The following is a 26,497-nucleotide window of genomic DNA, read 5'->3' on the forward strand; positions in this document are numbered from 1 at the left end:
AGTTTGGGTTGCATTTCGGTGATAGAGTACTTTCAGACGCTGACTATGCCGATGACCTTGCTCTTGTCTCCGATTCACCGTCGAAGCTCACAGAAGCCCTACAAATCCTTGCTGATGAAGCCTTAAAGTTGATAAAGGATGTCGGTTAATTGGCAGAAGACAAAAGTGATGTTTGTTGAACCCCGTAACTCGCCGCGTCCCCCGCCAGTCCTAATGGTCGGTGACAAACCAGCTAAGATTGTTGAGGAATTTACATACCTTGGCTCTATCCTCTCAAATGACGGATCAATCCTTAAAGATCTAATGCACCGAATTGCCAAAGCCTCAGCAGTAGTGGGGAGAATAAGTGCCCTTTGAAGGAAACCTTCTATCACCCGTAGGACCAAGATGCGCATATACAATGCTTCGGTGGGATCCTTGATTCTTTACGGAAACGAAACTTGGCCAGCCACTCAGTCTGTGCTTAGCACCGTAAACATAGCCCAAACAAAACATCTTCGCCGCATTGAAAGACTACACTGGCACGATTTTGTTAGCAACGAGAACCTCCTGGCGTTAACTGCCTCAAACGCCCTTCTCAGTCCAACTTGCCCAACGAACACTACCCTGGTACGGACATCTCCTTCGCATGCACCCCGTCACTCCCAAATAAACGATTTTTGACTTTGATCCCGTGCTGCACGGCGGGAACCGCCCAAGAGGTAGTCCCCCAACCAGATGGAAGGACACGACAGGTGCCTACTTAGTCATGGCAAATATTCAGGAGGATGTCCACATCCTTGCAAGAGACCGGTCCAAATGGAGGCACCATGTGCACCACTCTCGACGCCGGAAGCATTTCGGCAGAACCGTTAAGTCAAGTATATTTAATGCGTCCGAATTCACTCCTAAGAGTGTCCGAAGTCTCCACACTATGTGGGGTGACCAAAAATAGAAACAAGAGCTAAGAGCTCATATGGCACTTGTGACGAGGTCGGAAGAGCCAAGAGCTCATATGGCATGAGCTCTAGCAAAATTCTAAGAATCAATAGACTGATTTCAAAGGAAAATCGGAGGCTTAATGCCGGTCCGGATTTAAAATAAGAGCTCTGAGAAACGAAGTCCTTCTAAATATCAAAATTCATTAAGATCCGATCATCAACTCGTAAGTTAAAAATACCTCATTTTTTCTAATTTTTCCTCTCCCTTCAGCCCCCCAGATGGTCGAATCAAATTTCATTAAGATCCAGTCGCCCGTTCATAAGTTAAAAATACCTCAAATTTTCTAATTTTTCCTAATTAACACACCGCCCCCAACTCCCACAAAGAGAACGGATTCAGACTGGTTATGTCAATCACGTATCTAGGACTTGTGCTTATTTTTCCCACCAAGTTTCATCCTAATCTCTCCACTCCAAGCGTTTTCCGAGATTTCCTGTTTCCCCCTCCAACTCCCCCCAATGTCACCGGGTCCGGTCAAGATTTAAAATAAGAGCTCTGAGACACGACATCCATCTAAATATTAAATTTGATTAGGATCTGATCACCCGTTCGTAAGTTAAAAATACCTCATTTGTTCTAATTTTTCCGAATTAACCGTCCCAGATGGTCGAATCGAGGAAACGACTATTTCTAATTTAATCTGGTCTGGTCCCTGGTCCGCCTACCAAATTTCATCGTCCTAGCTTATCTGGAAGTGCCTAAACTAGCAAAACAAGGACAGACAGACCGACAGAATTTGCGATCGCTATATGTCACTTGGCAAATACCAAGTGCCATAATTTTCAGACATGTTCAAAGAAGAAAAAATACGAACCCTAGACCAAAGAAACTTCATGGCAAAACAAGTAGTTTGAACCCTCGAAGTCACCAATCGGTCAAATAGGTTCCAGAACATAGCTTCCCAAAAGTAGCTGCCCGAGATAACCACGGTCTCCCCTACTGCCTCCACTTTTTTCTTATTTGATATTAGACTACAATTCATTATTGTTGTGGTTGTTTTACAAATTTCCACTTTACAAAAATTCCACTATTTCCACTTGTGCTTTGTCCTTTCGCTTGTTTTGTACAAGGGTTTTTAATTAAATCAACAAAAAATCGATCAATTATCAGAGCAAATAGAATAAAAACCAAAAGGACAAAAAAAACAATAACAACATAAATAACAAAAAACAATAACCAAGACAAATTTTTCCTATGCACCAAGACTTTCCAACAACAATTACGGTATCGCAGGTTTATAACTAAATAATAGCCTTTACACATTTATGTTATCGTATGTAATGTTTGAAAAAAAAACATTAACATCTATTGCTTTGAAAAAACATTAACGCTTAATGCTCTACGTTTAGAGCTTAAGTGGGAATTATTCACGTTTAAAAAGATTCTTGACGTTCTTTAATAGCTTACATTTGAGATTTTCTATCTTATCTTTTATTATTTTTCTTTTCATTTTACGTTTTCTATCCTTACGTTATGTCTGCCTTTTCATTACGTTTTTCTTTGCCTTATTACAATCATACATCACGTTTTTATCATGTATTACATCATTATTTTTAAGCCCTTTATTTAATTTATATTTATTTCTTTTATATTCTATTTGCCTAACCTTGTAACGACGACTTGTCACTAATTCTGTTTCTCAGCTCAAGTCTTCGCGGACCAAAGTGTCAGAATAGGCATGCGGGGCATCAATATAACCGACAAGAGCTCAGAAAAACCTTCATTTAGCTTCTTTTTTCAAACTCATAAAACAACATATTCTAAGAAAAAGAAATACTCCAATTTCTATTATTTTTCCAATTTTTAGTTTTTACTCCATTTCCTACGGACGCTTTTCAGAAAAATAGTAAAACTCTCCAGAACAGTTAAATTTAAATAAAATAAAAATCTCGTTTTATATATGAAAAAAAATGGAGCATCCGAAAATTAACTTTAAGATAAATAAATTCATCAAGTTTTTTGTTCATTTAGATTTGATTAAGTTAATTTTTTTAATAAATTACATTTTCAACTTAAATAAGTTTAACTAAAATTGATTTAAAATATTTAGAGAATAGAATTAAACTTTTTAAAATACAATAAATATTTCCGGGACGGTTCAAGAAAGTTTCTTGTTGATCATTTTTTCTTTACACGCAATGATTTTCTGAATAATGCAGTGTAAGTGTAGATCCTTCATTAGAAAAAATGTACTTATGTTCTTCGGCTGAGGACTTGTGTGTTGTTTTTTGTTTTTTTACAGTTGATCAGTACAGTATTACACATTGCAGAATTAACTGAGATGCAGAAATTCTATTCTTGAGTTATTTGTTCTATATATATATATATATATATATATATATATATATATATATATATATATATATATATATATATATATATATATATATATATATATATATATATATATATATATATATATATATATAATATATATATATAATATATATATATATATATATTTATATATATATATATATATTTTTAGTCGATTTATTTTAAACTAAGTTACCTAAGCCCATTATGCCTAGATTTCTGAGTCCAAGAGATCAATCTACAGAGTATTAATTGTGTGCACCTGTAGTCCTGAAGTCAGTCCCTCGTCACTATTTAAAATGCTTAAATTCTCCTTTTCAATATTGAACCTAACAGTGGAATACAGAACAAGATACAAAGAAGCAAGATTTTAACTATTGGAAAATAAAAATATTTTAGAGACTTTGAAAAACACATAACACAGAGGGCTGCAGCGTGAAAACTTGGGCACACGTTTCCAAAATGATACCCTTTCACTCAAAGATTTTATTTGTCAAATAAAAAACAGCTATAAATTAGCTGAGATCAATATAAAATTGAAACAATAGATATTTTTCAAAAATCCCACGCGAGAAAAAAGGTCCATAGAGCAATCTTGGCGGTCTATGTTTCTGGCCAAGATAATCTTTCGAGAAAAATAAAACATAAACATCTAATTGTTGCCTATACACTGATTTAAGTTAACTTCAGGTAACACTGAGACGGTGAACCCATGCGTGGATTTAAATATTTTTCGAAATTCTAGTTTGAATATTTTTTTCACAAAAATGATTAGTCAAAATCTAGGAAGGAGGGGGGCATGTTCTTGTTTCTTTTTTCCTTTCTTTTCAATGAAAATACAAAAATAAATGTATTTTTCAAAATATAGGAGGGGAAAGGGTTCTACAGAATGGAGGGTAAAATTCCCCCTCGAATTGCCACCACTGCCTGATTAATATAGTAAAAACGAAATTTACGGCGCTTAACCATATTTTGTTTATCCTTTCATAGAACCTCATTAAAACCTAATTTCAGGATTTTGTTGTATCTATTTTGCCACTTAAATAAGAACAGGGTAAAATGCTGAAACAAGCAGATTAATAAAGGTAATAATAAAAAGGTTCTAAAAAGAGCAATACCTGGAATAGCCATAAATGGAAGCTGCCGACTACAATAATTAATTATAAAAAAATAAAATAGTTCCTTCTGGTGTATTTGTAGTGCATGGGGCATTTATATATTTTTTTAAGGGAATTTGTCCAGCCCATGGGTCCCCTTCACACTTCCTCTGCGGCAGCTGGGATCGAACCCAGGGTCCATTTTGCAGAGCAAAGATCAATTTAGATCACTGCCACAGATTCCACAAATCTATTAGAAATAATCTAAAACTGGAAAACCCAGCAACAGTTGTGTTTCCATGTAAAATACTCACTCAACAAGAAGTCATTTTAGCAAAATATAATTATATAAATATAACTTAAAAATTATATAAAAAATATATATATATATATATATATATATATATATATATATATATATATATATATATATATATATATATATATATATATATATATATATATATATATATATATATATATATATATATATATATATATATATATATATATATATATATATATATATATATATATATGTATTATTTATAAATTTATTTATTATTTAAATTTTTAGATATAATTATATAAAATAAAATATAATTAATTACCCGGTCCTAAATTATTAGTAAAAATTGTTGTTATGAACGTTCGAAGTTAAAAGTCAATTAATCACTTTGACTTAAAAAGAAGACTAAAATACTCCTAAAAATATCAGTTATAGTTTATATGAAATATATGTAAATATATATAACAAAGCAATATGCAAAATAATAAAAATCAAATAAATATAAAAAAAATATAAACATTACATAAAATAATATATAAGCAAAATGTCCTAAAAAACAGAAAAGAGAACTAAGTCAGTCTCGGTTATGAAGGGCTAATTTTATCAAGAACGATAATTCTAATTAAAAAAAAAATAATTTAAATACATAAGGTAATGGTGGGCAAACTGACATCACCAGACAAGGATTAAACGGATTAAGCAATGGATTAAGATACGTTTTAATCTAAAAATAAATTATACATGTACATACATAAAATAATGAAAAATGTAACAAATAAATACTAAAAATAAATTAAATATAAAAAATAAAATATAAAAATAAAACTGTTTTATAAGTAGAGGAGAAATAAATCAGTTTCGGCTATAAATGGCAAATTTGGCAGTTAATAATTATTGCGTTTAAGGAATATTTTAAGAACCCAAGGTGAGGGAGGCGGACTGTCCTAAGAATATATAGATGGTTCTCTGCCTCTAACATAGTAGCCTCCGTGCCTCTTATTCAACACGGAAGCGTCCTGTGAGCCTCCACTCAAAAGAGAAATAGCAACAAAACAATGAAGGGTATATAAACTCACCACTACTTCTTCATCAGCCATCGTTAAACAGATCAAATATGAGATTCACGTGAGAGTTCTAAAATAAATATAAAATAAATCAGTACAAACGACAGCACTGATTGGTCAAACTTAAAACTAGAAAAAGATTAAATATTCAACTCTTTTGCGCCTTCAAACCGGGTTTAATTTATTGTGTTACAAATACTAACTTGGTGGAACATTCAGTTAGTAACCAAAAACATTTCGAAGAAAAAATGGTATGCTAGAGCGAGTGTAGAGCATATACTACTTTATTGCCTACGCCTCCTCCCCCAACAAAACTATACCTTAGATATTTTGGCATAGTGTTCAAGTAAATTGCTGTTTTGACGAGTTTCACCGCAAATAATTAACCAATAGCAGTATTTTAGGAAACCTATAGTATTTAGTAGTGGCACACTTCCCCTGGCCAAGTGGCAAACTTCCACGCTACCCTGGCCCTTCGCACCATGCATAGCAAACTTCACATTACACAATTTTGAAAATCATTACCTACTTAATCATTATTACCAAATTACTCCAGAATGAAATGATTAATATGTCAACATTTAGTCTTGAAAATTCTTCAAGTACCTAAGAGTAGTATATCTGCAATGATTCTGGGCCGCTATTTTTTGTTCAAAAGCCTGGCACCATGACACCATGGCACCATGGTGTTCATGACACTGTGTCTACGAGTCATTTTTCCCTTTTTTATCGGTCGTAGGAGGACTTTTTATATTGTGGGATAGCGGCGGGTTAGGAACGGGAAAGAGAGAGCAAATCACCACACCGTATAGCGGGATAACGTCTGATTCATAACATTTTTTTCTCTTTAAGACCTAGGATCCCCTAGACTTTTCTTTCTAAGAGCGGATATTCAAATCAATAAAACCTAAACGTCTAAGCTTTTAACTTATATAGGTGTACCATATTATCGACATCTTGTCAATTTCTCTGCATCAAACAGGGCCAAGTTTAACTCTGCCTAACTTTCTATCAAACAGTTCGTGGTAACAAACTGTAGTAAGGAGCGACCCGGCTCAATAGTAACCAAAACTCTAAAAAATTGAATTTTGATATCAATAGCTAGATCAAAAGAATCGCATTTTAATGCTGATTTTAAATATATGAGTTTCATCAAGTTTAGTCTTACCGATCAAAAGTTGCGAGCCTGAGAAAATTTGCATTATTTAAGAAAATAGGGGGAAACACCCCCTAACAAAACTCGTAGAATCTTAACGAAAATAACACCATCAGATTCAGCGTATCAGAGAACCCTACTGTAGAAGTTTCAAGCTCCTATCTACAAAAATGTGGAATTTTGTATTTTTTGCCAGAAGACAAATAACGGGTGCTCGACATCTTGCAAGTATGCTTCACTCTTTTCTCGTAATTTTCGGGCAATAGTTCCTTATTCGATTACAATTTTATCATGGAGAAAATTAAATAATCAGCACATGCTAAGAGCAGATAATTCATTCCAAACAAGTTCTTATTAGTTCTGATTATGTTTTTTTTCAATTCATTTTTTTTTATCTTAACATATTTTTATCGTTTTCTGGACCAAATGGGTGTGATAATGTGATTATATTGCTCCGTCTTATGGGTGCTGACCATGCTTTTCAGCTTTTCTTATTTAAGTTTTTTTCTTATTTCTTACCTAAGCATTTTTTTTACTATCCATATTTTTATTGTACGACTTAGAGGGGGAGGCTGGGGATGGATAGTCAAAAACACGAACAAAACAATAAAAATGACCGTAAGACTAGCAACCTTTAAGACTCAATGACAAGAAATAGTATTTACTCCCTTTCCCTCCCTGAGAAGATTTACTGAAAAAAGGTCAAATTGTAAAATAGACCACACAATTTTTAGGATAAAAATAAATACTTGTTAAAAATCCATAAGCAAAAGCAAGAATAGACTTACCCTTAAAAATTTTACCTTTTTTAAAAAATTTACTGGTGGAGTTTTTCGTTTTTAGGATAAAAATTAAAATACTTATTAAAAATTCATCAGCCAAACCAAGAACAGACCTGTCCTTAAAAATTTAATCTTTTTCATAAAATAATTTCACTCCTGGATTTTTTCGGTGGTTATTGTCAGGGGTTTGAGTAAGATGAAACAAATCTAAACAAATTTAAACACTTTGAAATTTCTTCCCAGTGGAACAAACGTATAACAAGAGAGCATTATTGAGGAATAAGACTTTAATCGATTTCACTTTTTTTTAAATTACCAAAACAACACAAAAAATATTGTACTGTCTGTAAAAAAAACACGTCAAACTTGGATACCTAATCTTGGAAACATGCCAATGTGATAATGAACTTATTTTACAGGCTTTTTACACGACGGCAACAAGTGAAGGTTTGCAAAAGTGTGTAAACAAGATTATCGGCTTTTTCACGCTGTCCAGTTTCACGCTGCAATCTCATGATATTAGATTGCAGCTTATAGTTCTTGTTAGGATGCTGGAAATAAAATTGCTAGCTAATAAAAACTGTCAGGTAACAATCCAGAAAAGCGTACTAAGCTGGGTGGAAAATAATAATACAAGCATGGAAACAAGACTTGAAAACTGGCTTGAAACTGTTAGTGGGGATGAAGAAAAAAATAAATTGCGAATAAAATAGTTAAGCCGGAATAGCCGAAAAAGTTTTTGTCTTCAAAAGTCAAAAAAAGGTTCTGTCTCCTATTTCTCCAAAAGTTTTGTCAAGAACTATTAGCAGTCCTGGATTTTTTGCAAATGTCAGGCCCGAGACATACTTGGGGTTTCTTACCAAGTGTTTGTTTTATCAAACGTTTTTTTTGTTGTTTTTTTTTTTTTACCGTTGCTACTAGAGCGCGCACACAGTGGGCGGTAAACATTATACCGTCATAAGATAAGTCAATCATAATAGATCTGATAGATCATAATACATCAAACAGTTCGTGGTAACGAACTGTAAGTAAGGAGCGACCCGGCTCAATAGTAAACGAAACTTTAAAAAACAGAATTTTGATGCTAAAAGATACATCAAAAGAATCGGATTTTCATGCTCATTTTTAAATATACAAGTTTAATCAAATTTAATCTTTGTCATCAAAAGTTACGAGCCTGAGAAAATTTGCCTTATTTTGGAAACACCCCCTACGTCATAGAATCTTAACGAAAATCACACCATCGCATTCGGTGTATCAGAACACCCTATGGCAAAAATTTCAAGCTCCTATCTACAAAAATGTGGAATTTCATATTTTTTGCCAGAAGACAGATCAAGGGTGATTGTTTATTTATTTTTGTTTTTCTGTTTTTTTTGTTTTTTTTCCGGGGGTCATAGTATATAACAAGTGGTTCTAGAATGTCGCAAGAGAGCTCATTCTAAAGGAAATTAAAAGCTCTAGTGCCCTTTTTAAGTGACCAAAAAAATTGGAGGGCACCTAGGCCCCATCCCACGCTCATTTTTTCCCAAAGTCAACGGATCAAAATTTTGAGATAGCCATTTTGTTCCGCATAGTCGAAAACCATACTAACTATGTCTTTTGGAATGACTTACTCCCCAACAGTCCCTGGGGGAGGGGCTGCAAGTTACAAACTTTGACCAGTGTTTACATACAGTAATGGTTATTGGGAAGTGTACAGACCTTTTCAGGAGGGATTTTTTTGGTTTGGGGGTGGGGGATTGAGGGGGGGGGGCTATGTGGGAGGATCTTTCCTTGGAGGAATGTGTCATGGGGGAAGAGAAATTCAATGAAAAGGGCGCAGGATTTTCTAGCATTACTATAAAAAAACAAGAGCTAAGAGCTCATATGGCACTTGTGACGAGGTCGGAAGAGCCGAGAGCTCATATGGTACGAGGTCGGAAGAGCCAAGAGCTCATTTGGACGAGGTCGGAAGAGCCAAGAGCCAAGAGCTCATTTGGCACTTGTGAGAAGGTCAGAACCTAAAGTTAAACTTTATAGCACAAGATCCTTCTAAATATCAAATTTCATTAAGATCTGGTCACCCTTTCGTAAGTTACAAATACCTCAATTTTCAAAATTACCTCCCCCCTCCCAATTCCACCAAAGAGAGCAGATCCGGTCCAGTTATGTCAGTCACGTATCTTAGACAGGTTTCTATTCTTCCCATCCGGTTTCATCCTGATCTCACCGCTTTAAGTATTTTCTAAGATTTCCGGTCCCCCCAACTGCCCCCCCCCCAATTACGTTTGATCCGGTTGAGATTTAAAATAAGATATCAGAGTTACGAGGTCCTTCTAAATATGAACTTTCATGAAGATCCGATCACTCCTTCGTAAGTTAAAAATACGTTATTTTTCTTATTTTTCAGAATTACCCCCCCCCCCGCAATTGAGCGGATCCATTCCAATTATGTAAATTACGTATGCAAGACTTTTGCTTATTTTTCCAACCAAGTTTCATCCCAATCCTTCCAATCTAAGGGTTTCCCATCATTTTAGGTCTCCCCACCCCAAACTTCCCCCAATGTCACCAGATCCGGTCAGGATTTAAAATAAGAGCTTTGAGCCACGATATCCTTCTAAAAATCAAATTTCATGGAGATCCAATCACCCATTCGTAAGTTAAAAATACCTCATTTTTTCTAATTTTTCAGAATTAACCCCCCCCCCCCAACTACCCAAAAGAGAGCGGATCCGTTCCGTTTATGTCAATCATCTATCTAGGACTTATGTTTATTTTTCCCACCATGTTTCATCCCGATCCCTCCACTCTAAGTGTTTTCCAAGTTTTAGGTTTCCCCCTCCCAACTCCCCGCCCCCATCACCAGATCCGGTCGGGATTTAAAATAAGAGCTCTAAGACACGATATCCTTCTAAACATCAAATTTCATTGAGATCCGATCACCCGTTCGTAAGTTGAAAATACCTCATTTTTCTAATTTTTAAGACTTACTCCCCCCCTCCCAACTACCCCAAAGAGAGCAAATAAGTTCCGATTATGTCAATCATGTATCTGGGACTTGCGCTTATTTTTCCCATCAAGTTTCATCCCGATCCCTCTACTCTAAGTGTTTTCCAAGATTTTAGGTTTCCCCCCTCCAACTCCCCCCAATGTCATCAGACCCAGTCGGGATTTAAAATAAGAGCTCTGAGACACAATATCATTCCAAACATCAAATTTCATTAAGATCCAATCACCCGCTCATAAGTTAAAAATACTTCATTTTTTCTATTTTTCCGAATTAACCGGCCCCTTCTCCCCCCCCCAGATGGTCAAATCGGGAAAACGACTATTTCTAATTTAATCTGGTCCGGTCCCTGATACGCTTGCCAAATTTCATCGTCCTAGCTTACCTGGAAGTGCCTAAAGTAGCAAAACCGGGACTTTAGGTTTTCCCCCTCCAACTCCCCCCAATGTCATCAGATCCGGTCGGGATTAAAAATAAGAGCTCTAAGACACAATATCATTCCAAACATCAAATTTCATTAAGATCCAAATACCCGCTGATAAGTTAAAAATACTTCATTTTTTCTATTTTTTGCGAATTAACCGGGCCCCCACTCCCCCCCAGATGGTCAAATCGGGGAAAACGACTATTTCTAATTTAATCTGGTCCGGTCCCTGATACGCTTGCCAAATTTCATCGTCCTAGCTTACCTGGAAGTGCCTAAAGTAGCAAAACCGGGACAGACAGACAGACCGACAGACCGACAGACAGACCGACAGAATTGGCGACTGCTATATGTCACTTGGTTAATACCAAGTGCCATAACAATGAAAAAATAAACATGAAAAAGTTTTTTCAATTGAAAGTAAGGAATAGCATTGAATTTAAAACGAACAGAGATTACTACACATATGAGGGGTTCTAAAAATACTTAAGCATAAAGAGCGAGGTATTTAGGAGGAGATAAATACCTCGCTCTTTATGCTAAAGCATTTTTAGTAATTTCAACTTTTTATTCTACGGCCTTTCTGATTCAGGGGTCACTCTTAAAGAATTGGGACAAAACTTACGATTTAGTGTAAAGAGCGAGGTATTAACGACGGCACAAACCCCCTCATATATATAATAAAAATATAAGAATATAAAAGTTTGTTACGTAAGTTAATTCTTAAGCTACGTATATTTTCTACTAATAAAAAAGTTCGTTAGAAATTAAAAGTTCTAGTTGCTTTTTTAACTAACCAAAAAATTGGAGGGCAACTAGGCCTCCTTCCCCACCCCCTTATTTCTCAAAATCGTCAGATCAAACCAAGAGAATGCCATTTAGCCAAAATAAAATTAATATGTTAATTTCATTTTAATAATTAATGTGCGGAGAGCCAAAATCAAACATGCATTAATTCAAAAACGTTCAGAAATTAAATAAAAAAACTAGTTTTTTTTAACTGAAAGTAAGGAGCGACATTGAAACTTAAAATGAACAGAAATTACTCTGTATATGAAATGGGTTGTCCCCTCCGCAATCCCTCGCTCTTTACGCTAAAGTTTGACTCTTCCACAATTCTACTTTTTAAAACAATTAAAAGCTTTAGCGTAAAGAGCAAGGGATTGCGGAGGGAACAACCCATTTCACCTACAGAGTAATTTCTGTTCGTTTTAAGTTTTAATGTCGCTCTTTACTTTCAGTTAAAAAAATTAGTTTTTATGGCACTTGGTATTAACCAAGTGACATATAGCAATCGCAAATTCTGTCGGTCTGTCAGTCCTGGTTTTGCTACTTTAGGCACTTCCAGGTAAGCTAGGACGATGAAATTTGGCAGGCGTATCAGGGACCGGACCAGATTAAATTAGAAATAGTCGTTTTCCCGATTTGACCATCTGGGGGGGGGCGGTAATTCGGAAAAAATAGAAAAATAGAAGTATTTTAACTTACGAATGGTTCATCAGATCTTAAAGAAATTTTATGTTTGGAAGGATATCGTGTCTCAGAGCTGTTATTTTAAATCTCAACCGGATCTGGTGACATTGGGAGGGGGGATTTGGGAGGGGGAAACCTAAAATCTTGGAAAACACTTTAAGAGTGGAGGGATCGGGATGAAACTTGGTGGGAAAAATAAGCACAAGTCCTAGATACATGACTGACATAACCGGAACGGATCCACTCTCTTTCGGGTAGTTGGGGGGGGGGGGTGATTCTGAAAAATTAGAGAAAATGAGGTATTTTTAACTTACGAACGGATGATCGGATCTCAATGAAATTTGATATTTAGAAGGATATCGTGTCTCAGAGCTCTTATTTTAAATCCCTACCGGATCTGGTGACATTGGGGGGAGTTTGGGGTGGGGGAACCTAAAATCATGGAAAATGCTTAGATTGGAGGGATGGGGATGAAAATTAGTGGAAAAAATAAGCAGAAGTCTTAGATATGTGATTTACATAATTGGAACGGATCCGCTCTATTGAGGGGTTAATTCTGAAAAATTAGAAAAAATGACGTATTTTTTAACTTACGAAGGACTGATCAGATCTTCATGAAACTTCATATTTAGAAGGACATCTTAACTCAGATGTCTTTGTTAAATCTCAACCGGATCCAGCGTCATTTGGGGGGGGGGCAGTAGGGGGGACCAAAAATCTTAGAAAATACTTAAAGCGGAGAAATCAGGATGAAACTGGATGGGAAGAATAAAAACCTGTCTAAGATACTCAACTGACATAACCGGACCGGATCTGCTCTCTTTGATGGAGTTGAGAGGGGGGGTAATTTTGAAAATTGAGGTATTTGTAACTTACGAAAGGGCTATAAGAACTTAATGAAATTTGATATTTAGAAGGATCTTGTGCTTTAAAGCTTTAATTTTAAATTCCGACCAGATCCTGTGACATGGGGGGATTTGGAGGGGGAAACCGGAATTTCTTGGAAAACGTGAAAATTGGGGTATTTTTATCTTACGAATAGGTGATCGGATCTTAATGAAATTTGATATTTAGAAGGAATTCATGTCTCAGAGCTCTTATTTCAAATCCCGACCAGAACTTTTGACATTGGGGGGAGTTGGAAGGGGAAATCTTGGAAAACACTTGGAGTGGAGGAATCGGGATGAAGTTTGGTGGATAGAATAAGCAAATCTCCTTGATACGTGATTGACGTAACCGTACTGGATTCGCTCTCTTTGGAGGAGTTGGGGGGAGGGGCTCAGTTATTTGGCGAGTTTGGTGCTTCTGGACGTGCTAGGACGATGAAAATTGATAGGCGTGTCAGGGAGCTGCACAATTTGACTTGATAAAGTCGTTTTCCCAGATTCGACCATCTGGGGGCTAAAGGGAGAGAAAAATTAGAAAAAAATTAGGAATTTATAAGTTACGAGTGGGTGATCGGATCTTACTGAATTTTGATATTTAGAAGGACATCGTGACTCAGAGCTCTTATTTTAAATCCTGACCGGCATTAAGCCTCTGATTTTCCTTTAAATCAATCTATTGATTCTTAGAATTTTGTTAGAGCTCATACCATATGAGCTCTTGGCTCTTAGCTCTTCATCCCTCGTCAAAAGTGCCATATGAGCTCTTAGCTCTTGTTTTTATTTAATTACAAATAGATCTGAAACCATAATCCAAAACATAGGTCATAAATCATAACAGATTGGGGGAGCATATAGTACTTAGTTTAGGGACACAAATTGGATTAACACTCATTTTTTTCATTTACGATATATACGCTTTGATGTGTTCAGGGTTAAAGGCTGGGGTTAATTTGGACCCAGCCCCTTGACCCTTCAAAGTTCCTTTAATTTCAGGGCACTTACTAATCAAATTATCAAGCATTTGTTTTTTAATTACCCTCTCCTTTCCCAGGAAAAGAAATTAATTTACGACTTCCAACTTAGTTTTTTGTATAATATATCCTCTGGAAACACTCTGTCATCAGTAGTGTTCAGCGGAAGAAAAAAACAACAAGTGTGAACGTTTCCATTTAATTCCATAGGTCACCATCTCGGTGTAGGCGTTAAAATAAATGATCGTTTATTTTGCTGTTTGTTTATAATAGTGACAATGGACGGCTGCAAGGCCGTTTTTTTACCACCCAATGTGTGCTGGGCACCACTACCCGATACACCTCTAAGAAATGCTCGGTAAAAAAAACGCTCGATAAATCAAAGAGTCGGCAGAAAACAAGAATTGTGTCTCGGGACTTATAAGCACAGAAATGCTGCGCTGTGCTCAGCGCCGTGAAGGAGAACATGTGAGGACAACTAAAGCCTTGTTTTCAGGCCACCCACATCCAACACGGAGTTCGAAAAGGGTTGTACAGATTACCATTTTGAGTGCCATGTTCAACACGGGCAAATGTCTGCTCGGAACCACTGTTCAACCATTCTAATCTGGGGCGTATCGTTGGGATAAAGTCTGTTTAATGCTAGTGTGAAAGGTTGTGCTGTGGAGCATGAAAGAAGCACTAAAATTTGTTAAGCAGCGTTAAGATGTGCGTCTACCTAGACTTGCATGTTTAGACGCGTGTCTGTCCACACATCAATGTCCAAGCAGTTCCCATTTGCACGTCTATTTCGATATTTGGCTGCAGCAAGTTGCAGTTGCTTGAGCCTAGAACTGTGTGAAATGATACTTAAACTTATTATATAGTTTTTTGTCTGGTGTTGCCTGTATTTTTTGCCTGTTGCTACCATGTTAAATTTTAAGACAATGAAAAGAATGCCAAATCAGTTTGGCCTTTTGCACGAAGATTTAATCAAGCTATAAAAAGAATAAATTTTTTATACACATCATATCTTAGTCGAATAAACATGCACTAAGTAAATGTTCGAGGAGGAGATACCAGTTCTGGTACCCCCCCCCCCTCAGATTTCCTAGGGTTTTCTTTGCTAATCTTCATCAAATTTTACACTACTATGTTGCAAGTATGGAACAAGTGAGTTTAAATACATACAATTTCCAAATCCGAAGATACTTTTTGATTAACTGATTTATAAGCAGTTAATGGTTCATTGAATTAATCACCTCACAGCAGTTCCTGGTGGATGTCTACCTTAGACTAAGTAACTTCTTTAGTTAACGTGAAAATACTAGTCTAAAACAGTGGTTCCCAACCAATTTTTGGCCATACCCCACCTCGGCATTTCTAAAATCCTGATGCCCCAAGTTTTATTTAAACGTTGCTATTCAAAATTTTATATGTATTCACATGAAGAAGCTTAAAAGACAATTAATTTGGTATCTTTTTTTCGGGTTGCCCTCTAGGCATATTTTATACTGTACGAGTTATAATACTATCATGTGCCTTTTTTGCTTTTTAAGTGCATATGAATGTGACGTCATTCACACGAAAAACGTCTTTTTTCAAAACTAAGGCTCTAAGTATGGTCAGCCAAAGGGTGCACGTCTTGCCCATGATCCACCAAATATTAGTATTCCACCAGTGGGACCTGCACCTCACGTTGGGAATCACGGGTCTATGACATGGAATGCAGCCATAAGGTTACATAATGGACAATTTTAACTAAAGCTTGAGTTTATTTGAGATTGCCCATTTTATGGACACAATCTTCTCTGTAAGATTAGTTAACATAAAGTTAAGAATCTTGTGCAAAAGATTCTGAGGCATAGTGTGAAGGAATTATTAAGGCTTGTCAGAGAAACGTGACTTACACTTAAAATAATTGACTTACACGTAGAATACACGGTAAAATAATTTTCTTCTTCTGAAATTTGTAATTTGAATTTCTCATTAGCTAGAAGTTTTCTTAACCGTTAGATTTCCCTACACAAATTATTCACTAATATTGTTGGAGACTTTTGCTAACAAAAGGAACCACTATTTGAGAAATTTGTTGGAGAATATCAGGTGTAAAATTCAAAAACTAGATTTTGCAGCAAAGCAAGATGATTACGTCTTCTTTGGCAAATAGGACTTTGACTCGCAGCGCTCAGGGTCCTTGTGGCTTCAAAGTTCGAATTTGGTTGCGCAATAACTTCAAGTTGTGTTTTCAGGCACTGGGTATAAAGCGCGTTTTGAGTGGGTTAGACAAAACTTTTTCAGGTTCTCCGTGTTCAACCCAGGAAAACTTTAAAGCGTTTTCATCTTACAGATTTCAAACCTGTAAGATACAGGTTCCTCAAAATTTTTACGCCCCAGATTAGCATGGTTGAACATGGGTTCTCAGCAGACATTTGCCCTTGTTGAACATTGCACTCAAAACGATAATCTGCACAACCTGTGTTGAACTCCGTGTTGGATTTGGGTGGCCTGAAAACAAGACTTTAGTTGTCCTCACATGTTCCCCTTCACAGCATTGAGCACAGTACAGCATTTCTGTGCTTATAAGTCCCGAGACACACTGTGTTTTCTACCGACTCTTTGTTTTACTGAGCGTTTTTTTACTGAGCGATTAGTACTGTGTACTGAGCGATACACAGAGGTGTATCAGGTAGTTTTACCCTGCACACATTGGGCGGTAAAGAAAACAGCCTTGCAGCTGTTCATTGTTACTATTAGAAACAAACAGCAAAATAAACGATCGTTTATTTTAACGCCTACACCGAGATGGTGACCTATGGAATTAAATGGAAACGTTCATACTTGGTGTTTTTTTTCTACTGCTAACGACTGCTAATGAGAGAGTGTCTTGAGAGGATATATTATAAAAAGAACTAAATTGGAAGTCATAAATTAATTACTTTTCCTGGGAAAGGAGACGGTCATTAAAAAACAAATGATTGATAATTTGATTAGTAAGTACCCTGAAATTAAAGGAACTTCAAAGGGTCAAGGGACTGGGTCCAAATTAACCCCAGCCTTCAACCCTGAACACACAAGAGCGTATTTATCATAGATAAAAAAAAAATGAGTGTTAATCCAATTTATGTCCCTAAACTAAATACTATATACCCCCCCCCCAATTCGTCACGATTTATGATTGTTTCGGATTACGGTTTCAGACCTATTTGTAATGTTTTATGGTCTATCAGATCTATTATGATTGACTTATCTTGTGACAGTATAATATTTTCTTCCTCAAGCCAGTTTTTCAGTTTCAAGCCAGTTTTCAAGACTTATTTCAATGCTTGTGTCATTTGAATTTTTGCCCAGTTTAGTATGTTTTTTTCAAATTGTTACCTGAAAGTTTTTATTAGCTAGCAATTTTATTTCCAGCATCCTAACAAGAACTATAAGCTGCAATCTAATATTATTAGATTGCAGCATGAAACTGGACAGCATGAAAAGGCCTATGATCTTGTTTACACACATTTGCAAACCTTTACTCACTGCCGTCTTGAAAAAAATCCCATAAAATAAGTTCATTATCACATTGGTATGTTTCCAAACTTAGATATCCAAGTTTGACATGTTTTCTAACAGTCAGTATAATATTTGTTGTGTTCCTTGGCTAGAAATTGTGATTATAAGCACATATACAGGTTTTTGACAAGATACTCTTTTTGTGTAGTTTAGATAACTTTTTTTAAAGTTTGTTATATATTTGATCCACTTGGAAAAATATTTCAAACTGTTTAAATTTGTTTAGATTGGTTTCGTCTTACTCAACCCCCTGACAATCACCATCAAAAAAACGTAGGAGTAAATTATTTTGTGAAAAAGATCTAATTTTTCAAGAGTAGGCCTATTCTTGGTTTCTCTGATGGATTTTTAAAAAGTATTCTTATTTTTATCTTAAAATAAACGAAAAAATCTAGCAGCAAATTATTTTGTAAAAAGATTTAACTTTTAAGTGTAGGAGTAAAATCCTGGATACCTTTAAGTATCCAGGAGTAAACTTATTTTGTGAAAAAATTAAATTTCTAAGGGTAGGCCTATTTTTAGTTTGGTCGACGAAATTTCAATAAGTATTTTTATTTTAATCCTAAAAAAAATCCAGCAGTAAATTATTTTGTTAAAAGGATAAAATTTTTAAGGGTAAGCTGATTTTTGCTTTTGCTTATGGATTTTTAATAAGTATTTTATTTTTATCCTAAAAGTTTTGTGGTCTATTTTACAATTTAATGTTTTATTTCAGCAAATCTTCTCAGGGAGGGAAAGGGAGTAATTACTATTTCTTGTCATTGAGTCTTATAGGTTGCTAGTTTTACTGTTATTTTTATTGTTTTGTTTGTTTTCTGACAATTCATCCCCAGCCCCCCCCCCCCCTCAATTTGTACAATTGAAATATGAATAGTAAAAAATTCTAAAGGAAGAAATAAGAAAAAGGCTTAAATAAAAAAGCTAAAAAGCATGGTCAGCCCCAGAACCTTGATGGGTCAGCACCCGTAAGACTGAGAAATATAATTGCATTATCACACCCATTTGGTCCAAAAAATGATAAAAATATGCTAAGATGAAGAAAAAACTTAATCAGAATAAATAAGAATTTGTTTGAAATGAATTATCTGCTCTTAGCACATGTCGAGTCTTTAATTTTCTTCATGATAAAATTGTAATTGAATAAGGAACTATTGTCTAAAAATCAAACAGTTTGTGGTTATGAACTGTAAGTAAGGATTGACCCAGAAAATAGTAACCAAAACTATAAAAAAACGGAATTTTGATACTATTAGATACATCAAAAGAATTGGATTTTAATGCTAATCTATATATATAAAAATAAGTTGTCTGTGTGTGTGTGTGTCGAGTGATGTCATGTTTGTGTGTCGACTGACGTCATGTTTGTCGACTGACGTCATTATAACGATTGAGCGGTATGCATCATGAAGTTGTTTGTCGACTGACGTCATGTTTGTCAACTGATGAAATTACATACCGGGACACAAATGACGACCAGGACACAGGGAAAATAAATGACGACTGGGAAACTCAAAGAAAAATTACAGACTGGGACACCCGGAGACAAATCACGACCAGGACACAGAGAATATAAATGACGACTGGGACACAGGGACACAACTACAACGGGGACGCCGGGGGCACAGGCGGGATATATAAATGACGACCAGGACACAGGGATTGTTCGAATAGAAATTACAGACCAGGACACCGGGGCCCAAATGACGAACGGGACACCGGGACACAGGGAATATAAATGACGACCGGGACACTCAAAGAGAAATTACAAACTGGGACACCAGGACACAAATGATGACCGGTACACAGGGACACATCGGACGCCGGGGGCACAGGCGGGATATATAAATGACGACCAGGACACAGGGATTGTTCGAATAGAAATTACAGACCAGGACACCGGGGCCCAAATGACGAACGGGACACCGGGACACAGGGAATATAAATGACGACCGGGACACTCAAAGAGAAATTACAAACTGGGACAGAATTACAAACTGGGACACCAGGACACAAATGACGACCGGGACACATCATTAGAATAATGAGGTATAGATGTGAATACGGATTGTTTTTCCCATAGACAATTATATGTTGCACATTCAAGAGTCAGTAAACCTGACAATCTATTTATATGCACAGACAATGAGACAGCGAAGAATGTTGTATATTCGCATGTTTTACGTAGTTAAAAATATATATATATATATATATATATATATATATATATATATATATATATATATATATACATTCACAGGTGGGACACAACTACAATGGCACGTAACTAATATGGCGCGTAACGACTTACGCGCGCGGGGGGGCTTGGGGGGGCGCGAAGCGCCCCACCAACTAGGTGTCGGGGTGGCACGAAGCGCCACCCCAACAGCTAGTATTAAATATACGTGTCATCAAGTTTAGTCTTACTCGTCAAAAGGTACAAGCCTGAGAAATTCGCCTCATTTCTGAAAAAAAGGGGAAACACCCCCTAAAAGTCATAGAATCTTAATGAAAATCACACCATCAGATTCAGCATATAAGAGAACCCTACTGTAGAGATTTCAAACTCCTATCTGCAAAAAATGAGAAATTGTTTATGATTTGCCAGAAGAAATATCACAGATGCATGTATTGTTTGTTTTTGCTTCTTTTTTTTTTTTGGTTTTCCCCAGGGGTGACTGTTTCAACCCAGGTTCTTAGAATGTCAAAGGAGGGCACATTCTAACAAAAATTAAAAGTTCTAGTGCACTTTTTACATGACCAAAAAAATTGGAGGGCAACTAGACCTCCTCCCACACTCATTTTTCCCCAATGTCACCAGACCAAAATTTGGAGATAGCCATTTTGTTGAGCATAGTCAAAAAATCTAATAGCCATGTCTTTGAGGATGACTTAATCCCCCACAGTCCCAAAGGGAAGGGTTGCAAGTTATGAACTTTGCCCATTGTTTACATATAGTACTGGTGATTTTAAAGTATACAGACATGTTTTGGGGGATTTTTCAGGTGAGGGGGTCGTGGGTTAGGTTGGAGGATTTTTGCGTGGAGGAATTTATCATGGGGAAAGAGAATTTTCATGAAGGGGGTGCTGGATATTCCAGCATTATCTAATAACTAAAAACGGCATCACTCTTGTGTTTTATTTTTGCTAGCTTAAACAGGAAATTTAAAAGCAAGATGGGTTATCAGTTCAGGGTCCTTATAGAACAAGAGCTAAGAGCTCATATGGCACTTGTGATGAGGGGTCAGATCTGTTTATGTCAATCACACATCTAGAACTTGTGCTTATTCTTGAACTCACCAAAGCACTAGAAATCCCCCCGACTCCCCAAAAGAGATCAGATCTTTTCTGGTTATATCAATCATGTATCTAGAACTTGTGCTTATTCTTCCCATCAAATTTCATCCCAATCTCTCCATTCTAAGTATTTTTCAAGATTTCTGGTTTCCAAGATTTCAGTTTCCCCCCTCCACCTCCAATGTCCGCAGATTTGATCCAAATTGAAAATGGAGCATCTGCAACATGATATCTTTCTAATATCAAGTTTCATTAAGATCCAATAACCCATTCATGAGATAAACATACCTCAATTTTCATGATTTGGATCTTCTTCATGTAAAAATTGAGGTGGTCTGAGATTCAAACCAAACCTGAAACCTCTTGTAACCTAAATGAGAATTATAGGCTACTGCTAGATCAGCAAGCCACACCTAAGAACAATAATCATTTGTTTTATCAGCAAATAGAGCTCTTCTCACCTATCTCATTTGCTTGCTCCCTCTCCAGATGGTTGAATTGGGGAAGAAACTATTACTAATTAAATCTGGTCTGGTCCCTGATATGCCTACCAACTTTCATCATCCTAGTGTATCTGGAAGTGCCTAAACTAGCAAAACTGGGACCAACAGACAGACAGAAATTGTGATTGGTATATGTCACCTGGTAAATACCAAGTGCCATAAAAACATATACTGTTAGATTCTTTATTTTATGTTTTTTTTCCAAATATAATAGTCATTATAGTTATAGTTATATGCCAGCCTCTCCAACCCTCAGGCACCATATGCAGCCCTAGGAAATATAGCACAGGTCTAGAGTAATTTCCTATGTAGCCTACTTGGGCATGGCCAAATGTTGGACATACACTTTGAATAAAATGTATTCATTTAGTCTATTTAAACACAATTATACTGCTTCAAAACACTTGTCTTGGATTAAATATTTCCCTGGAAGAGAGCATGTAAATGATGTAGTTACTTTGTTCTGATCCAGGGTCCAAGATTATGCACTTCTAACTTTAGCTCATGCTTTAAAGTGTATGTCCAAGATCAGGCTCCATTTTTAATATAAGTGCATTTTGTTGTATATACTATAGCTAAAATATTCAATCTAATCAAATAGCCTACCTATGAAAAAAATTTAGATAAATCCAGTAAAATTCTAGTTAATTGACTTCTTGCTATCTTGGAAAGGGTTTAGGTTAGGAAAATGAAACTTTCAAGAATGGGTCTATAGGCTAAAGTATGTCCCAGGAAGGTATTTTAAAGTACCCACCTCTACTCCTTCTCCCTCTAGAGGGCCCTGAAATTTGCCTTCATGACAGGTATGTCCCAGGAAGGTATTTTGAAGCAACTACCTCCACTTGTTCTCCCTCTAGAGGGCCTTGACCTTTGACAACCTTTAAAAATATGTGTGTTATAAAAGTGAAATGGTTGCAAAATAGATCTTCTGCTTAATTGAAGCACAACAAAATTGTTTTCAGCATCATAACTATGCTCAATTTCATTTTATAAGGTTTTAAAAATATGCAAATACATTTCCTAAATTTTGAAAAAAATAACATTGATGTGGCTCAAAATTTTACTCAGATAACAGGAATTGCATTTTCAGAACTAAAGGCAGAGAAAAAGCAACTGGTAACTGAAAATTAAGGTAAAATGTTGTTTTGTCACAATTTCAATAGGTATAGACCTGTCATGAAGGCAAATTTCAGGGCCCTCTAGAGGGAGAAGGAGTGGAGGTGGGTACTTTAAAATACCTTCCCAGGACATACTTTGGCCTGTAGATTTATCCCTGAAAATTTCATTTTCCTAACCTAAACCCTTTCCAAGATAGCAAGAAGTCAATTGAATAGAATTTTACATAATTCTTATATCTTCAGAAGTTTATAAACACATCAATTACACTAAGCTCCAAACTGAATGCAAAATCGCAAAACCTGGCAAACAACAAAGCAAGACTGGACCCAGGACACTGCCTAGGCTACAAGTCTCAACTAAGATTACATCTTTGATTAATCCTAGGTAATAAATAGAAGCCAAACAACTACTGGGTAGTATTACATCGTTATCCACTGCTACAAATATTTTTCAAATACATTACCTAATAACTTAATCTGAGAGTCAAATCATTAGGATTTTGGATATCAAATATCAATACTCTGTGGTATCATATTCGATATTCTCTATTTGATTTAGGAATTGAATATAGGTAGCAGTACTACTGGCTCATTAACACCGAGGTTTATAGAATATTATTTGCAAGCTATGGTGACAGGCACGTAACTTTTCATTGGGCAGGGGGACAAAAAAAAACCTCCAGACCCTAGTTTTACCCCTCTCAGACCCTAGTTTACCCCTTCTTTCTTTCTTTTCCAGTTTTCTTTTCCAGCTTTCTTTTCCAGAAAACCGAAAGATTAAATATAAAAGGCTTATTTCCAATCCCATGTTCCCATAGAAAAATACTTCTCGGTAAGCAGTATTTGTTACTAACATCAATGAGAAATGTTTGTTGCCATAATGGTCACAGATACTTCTTAGATCATGCAATTTTTAAATCTAGGATAAAAATTGCCCATAAAGGTCGCTAAATCAAAAACACAACAGCCATGTAAGCCATGGCTTACCATTGAAATAACTGAGCAACTGAAACTAAGAAATGCACTTTACGTAAAGTCCCTTGATGAAAAAAGTGACGAATCAATTAATTCATTCAAAATACAGCGGAACTACGTAAACAAGTTGCGTCGCAAAGCCATGACCGAGTATCATAACAGAAAGTTTCAAGAAAACAGAGGTAATATAAAAGAAACATGGAGTTTTATACGTGGAAATATTGGTGGAACAGAAAAGCATGGAAATGAACTAATGCAACTTGGTGGTTTTAATAGATATGATGAAGAGGGAACTGTAAATAAATTTGTTTTTTTTTCTAATATTGGTTTAAATGTTCAAAATAGTAGAAAAGGCAGATGTAAAGAGCCTAATGACTCTGGAACTGATGACCGATGCAAGCCACCTGATTTTATGTTTGAACCCTGTACTAGTGAAGAACTTGTGACAATTGTTAAATCTTTGAAATTAAATTCTGCTGGAGTTGATGGATTGTCTCATAGTGCATTCAAAGTTGTTGCTGGATATATACTTCCTTGTCTACTTTTTATTATTTATCTGTCACTAGAAACTGGAAAATTTCCAGAGCAACTAAAGACAGCAACGATAATACCTCTTCATATAGGTGGTGGCAAAAAAGAAATCGAAAACTGAAGGCTGATATCTATTCGTCCCTTATTCTCAAAGCTATTGGAGAAAATAGTACATAGTCGGCTTTATAATTTCCTACAAAATAATGAATTATTAAGTTAAACTTAGTTTGACTTCCTTAAAGGGCATTCTACAATAAAGGGCATTCCTTAAAGGGCATGCTTTGCAACACCTTGTTGATTGTGTGAATAATGTGTTTGAAAGAGGGGATATACCAATGGCTGTTTTTATTGATGTCCGTAAAACGTTTGATACAGAGGATTTCATAGTGTTGATTAAAAGGTTGGAATCACTAGGTATTCGCGGAAACTGTTTAGAATGGCTTAAAAGCTACGTAACACGGAGATTGCTTAGAGCTGTAATTAATAATGTTATGTCTTCGGCGTTTTCGGTTAGGTACGGAGTACCTCAAGGGTCAGTGCTCGGTCCATTATTATATTTAGTTTATTTTGATTCCATGCGTTTTTACCTAAATGAAGCCTGCACTGTATCGTTTGCTGATGACACTGCTTGAATTTATTTGGAAAGTCTATAGATGAGTTGGTGAGTAAAGCAAATCGTGTGCTGGAAAGACTCGAAGTACTCATGAATGTGTCATGAATTTCTATGTGTTAATGTGAGTAAGACATTTTTGATGAATTACAGTAGAGAGGGCTCTCCTTAAAATGGCCTGGTTACAATGTACGGAAAGCCTGTTCAGCAGGTTGGTAAACTGCGTTACCTAGGATTCATAGTGGATTGTCATCTGTCGTGGAGAAATCATAGTGAAGCTATTTCTGCTAAGATTGCCCGTGGTGTAGGCATACTTCGACGTTTTAAACATTTCCTGCCACAGAAGATTCTTCTTACGCTTTATTATTTATTAATTTATCCGTATATATCTTATGGTTGCTTTATCTGGAGTAGTAATTTTTTTACTAATTATAAGCGAGTGCAAGTTCTTCAGGATAAAGCGATTAGGATTATTGGTAAATAAATTAAAGAGGTCCATGAAACTAGTACTTGTTATAAATCCCTGAATCTGTTAAATGTTTGACAAATTAGAGATTTTCAAGCTTCTATATTTGTTTATCAGTGTATTAATGATCTAGTCCCTGCAATTTTTAAGAAGTTTTATTGTTTTAATAGCCAAGTGCATGATTACGAAACGAGAAATAGTGATGATATCGCAATTGAGTCAAAAGGTACAATTAGATCAGCATTTACGGTAAGATATATGGGCCAGCTTATTTTGAATAAGTTGCCAGTGAGCATTAGCATGTCTGAACACCTGCTTTTATTTAATAAAAAATTAAAAGTCATTTGTTAGAAAGTAATTATTTTTTTTAGGGGGAAGGCAGGGAAGGGGTTTATGGAGTGTGATATAGGGCGATTTTTTGGGCTGTTTTGAGTTCTTTTTTGTTGGAGGGGGGAATGAATATTGTGTTGTTTGTTTAAATGAGAAAAACTGATTTGAAGTCTGAGTTGATTATGGTTATGTTGTGATTTGTAATGGAACTTATATTTTTACTTGTTACTGCCGTACGTCTACAAAACTAGTTTTTCTTAGTGCGGCATCATTTTGTTTAAGATGTGTTTTGGTTTTGTATGTGAAGAAAAAAAAAAAAAAAAGTGGAATAGATGTCACTTTGGAAAAAATATTCATCTCTCTGAACCATCTAATAAAACTGAGTGGCTTCAGCACAGCAGAACTTTCTTGATTGGAGCCTTTGAAATTTAATATATTTCTTGTCAAAGAAGAGTGTATTGCAAAGGTTAATTGTCTACAAATGCATTCAAAAAAAAGTTAGAAAATCTGACACCATCTGTTAGAAAGTATTCCAAGATCAAAATTAGACAATCTACTGCTATTTACTACAAAACAGTAAACTAAAGACAGAAACTCCATTAATCGAAGAGAAGAAATGAATACTAATAAAAAGACATAGGACAGAATTCATTTTGTATTACATTTTTGTCTCTTTGAGTCCACTAATTAAACTGTGA

General features: G+C 35.8%; 1 protein-coding gene across 1 annotated transcript in view; it reads right to left on the minus strand.

The window, feature by feature from the left end:
• The window catches only part of LOC136024995 (tetratricopeptide repeat protein 39B-like), a 139,130-nt gene extending 115,699 nt beyond the window's left edge, over nt 1–23,431 (minus strand). Inside the window, exons 1-2 of the mRNA XM_065700623.1 lie at nt 23,352–23,431; nt 5,760–5,817 (exon numbers count right to left, since the gene is read on the minus strand). Coding sequence (XP_065556695.1) covers nt 5,760–5,780 — 21 coding nt within the window. The 5' untranslated portion in view covers nt 5,781–5,817; nt 23,352–23,431. The remainder of the gene's footprint in view (nt 1–5,759; nt 5,818–23,351) is intronic.
• Nucleotides 23,432–26,497: the final 3,066 nt, after the last annotated feature.

Source organism: Artemia franciscana, chromosome 1 (genome assembly GCF_032884065.1).
Source record: "Artemia franciscana chromosome 1, ASM3288406v1, whole genome shotgun sequence".
NCBI lineage: Eukaryota > Metazoa > Arthropoda > Branchiopoda > Anostraca > Artemiidae > Artemia > Artemia franciscana.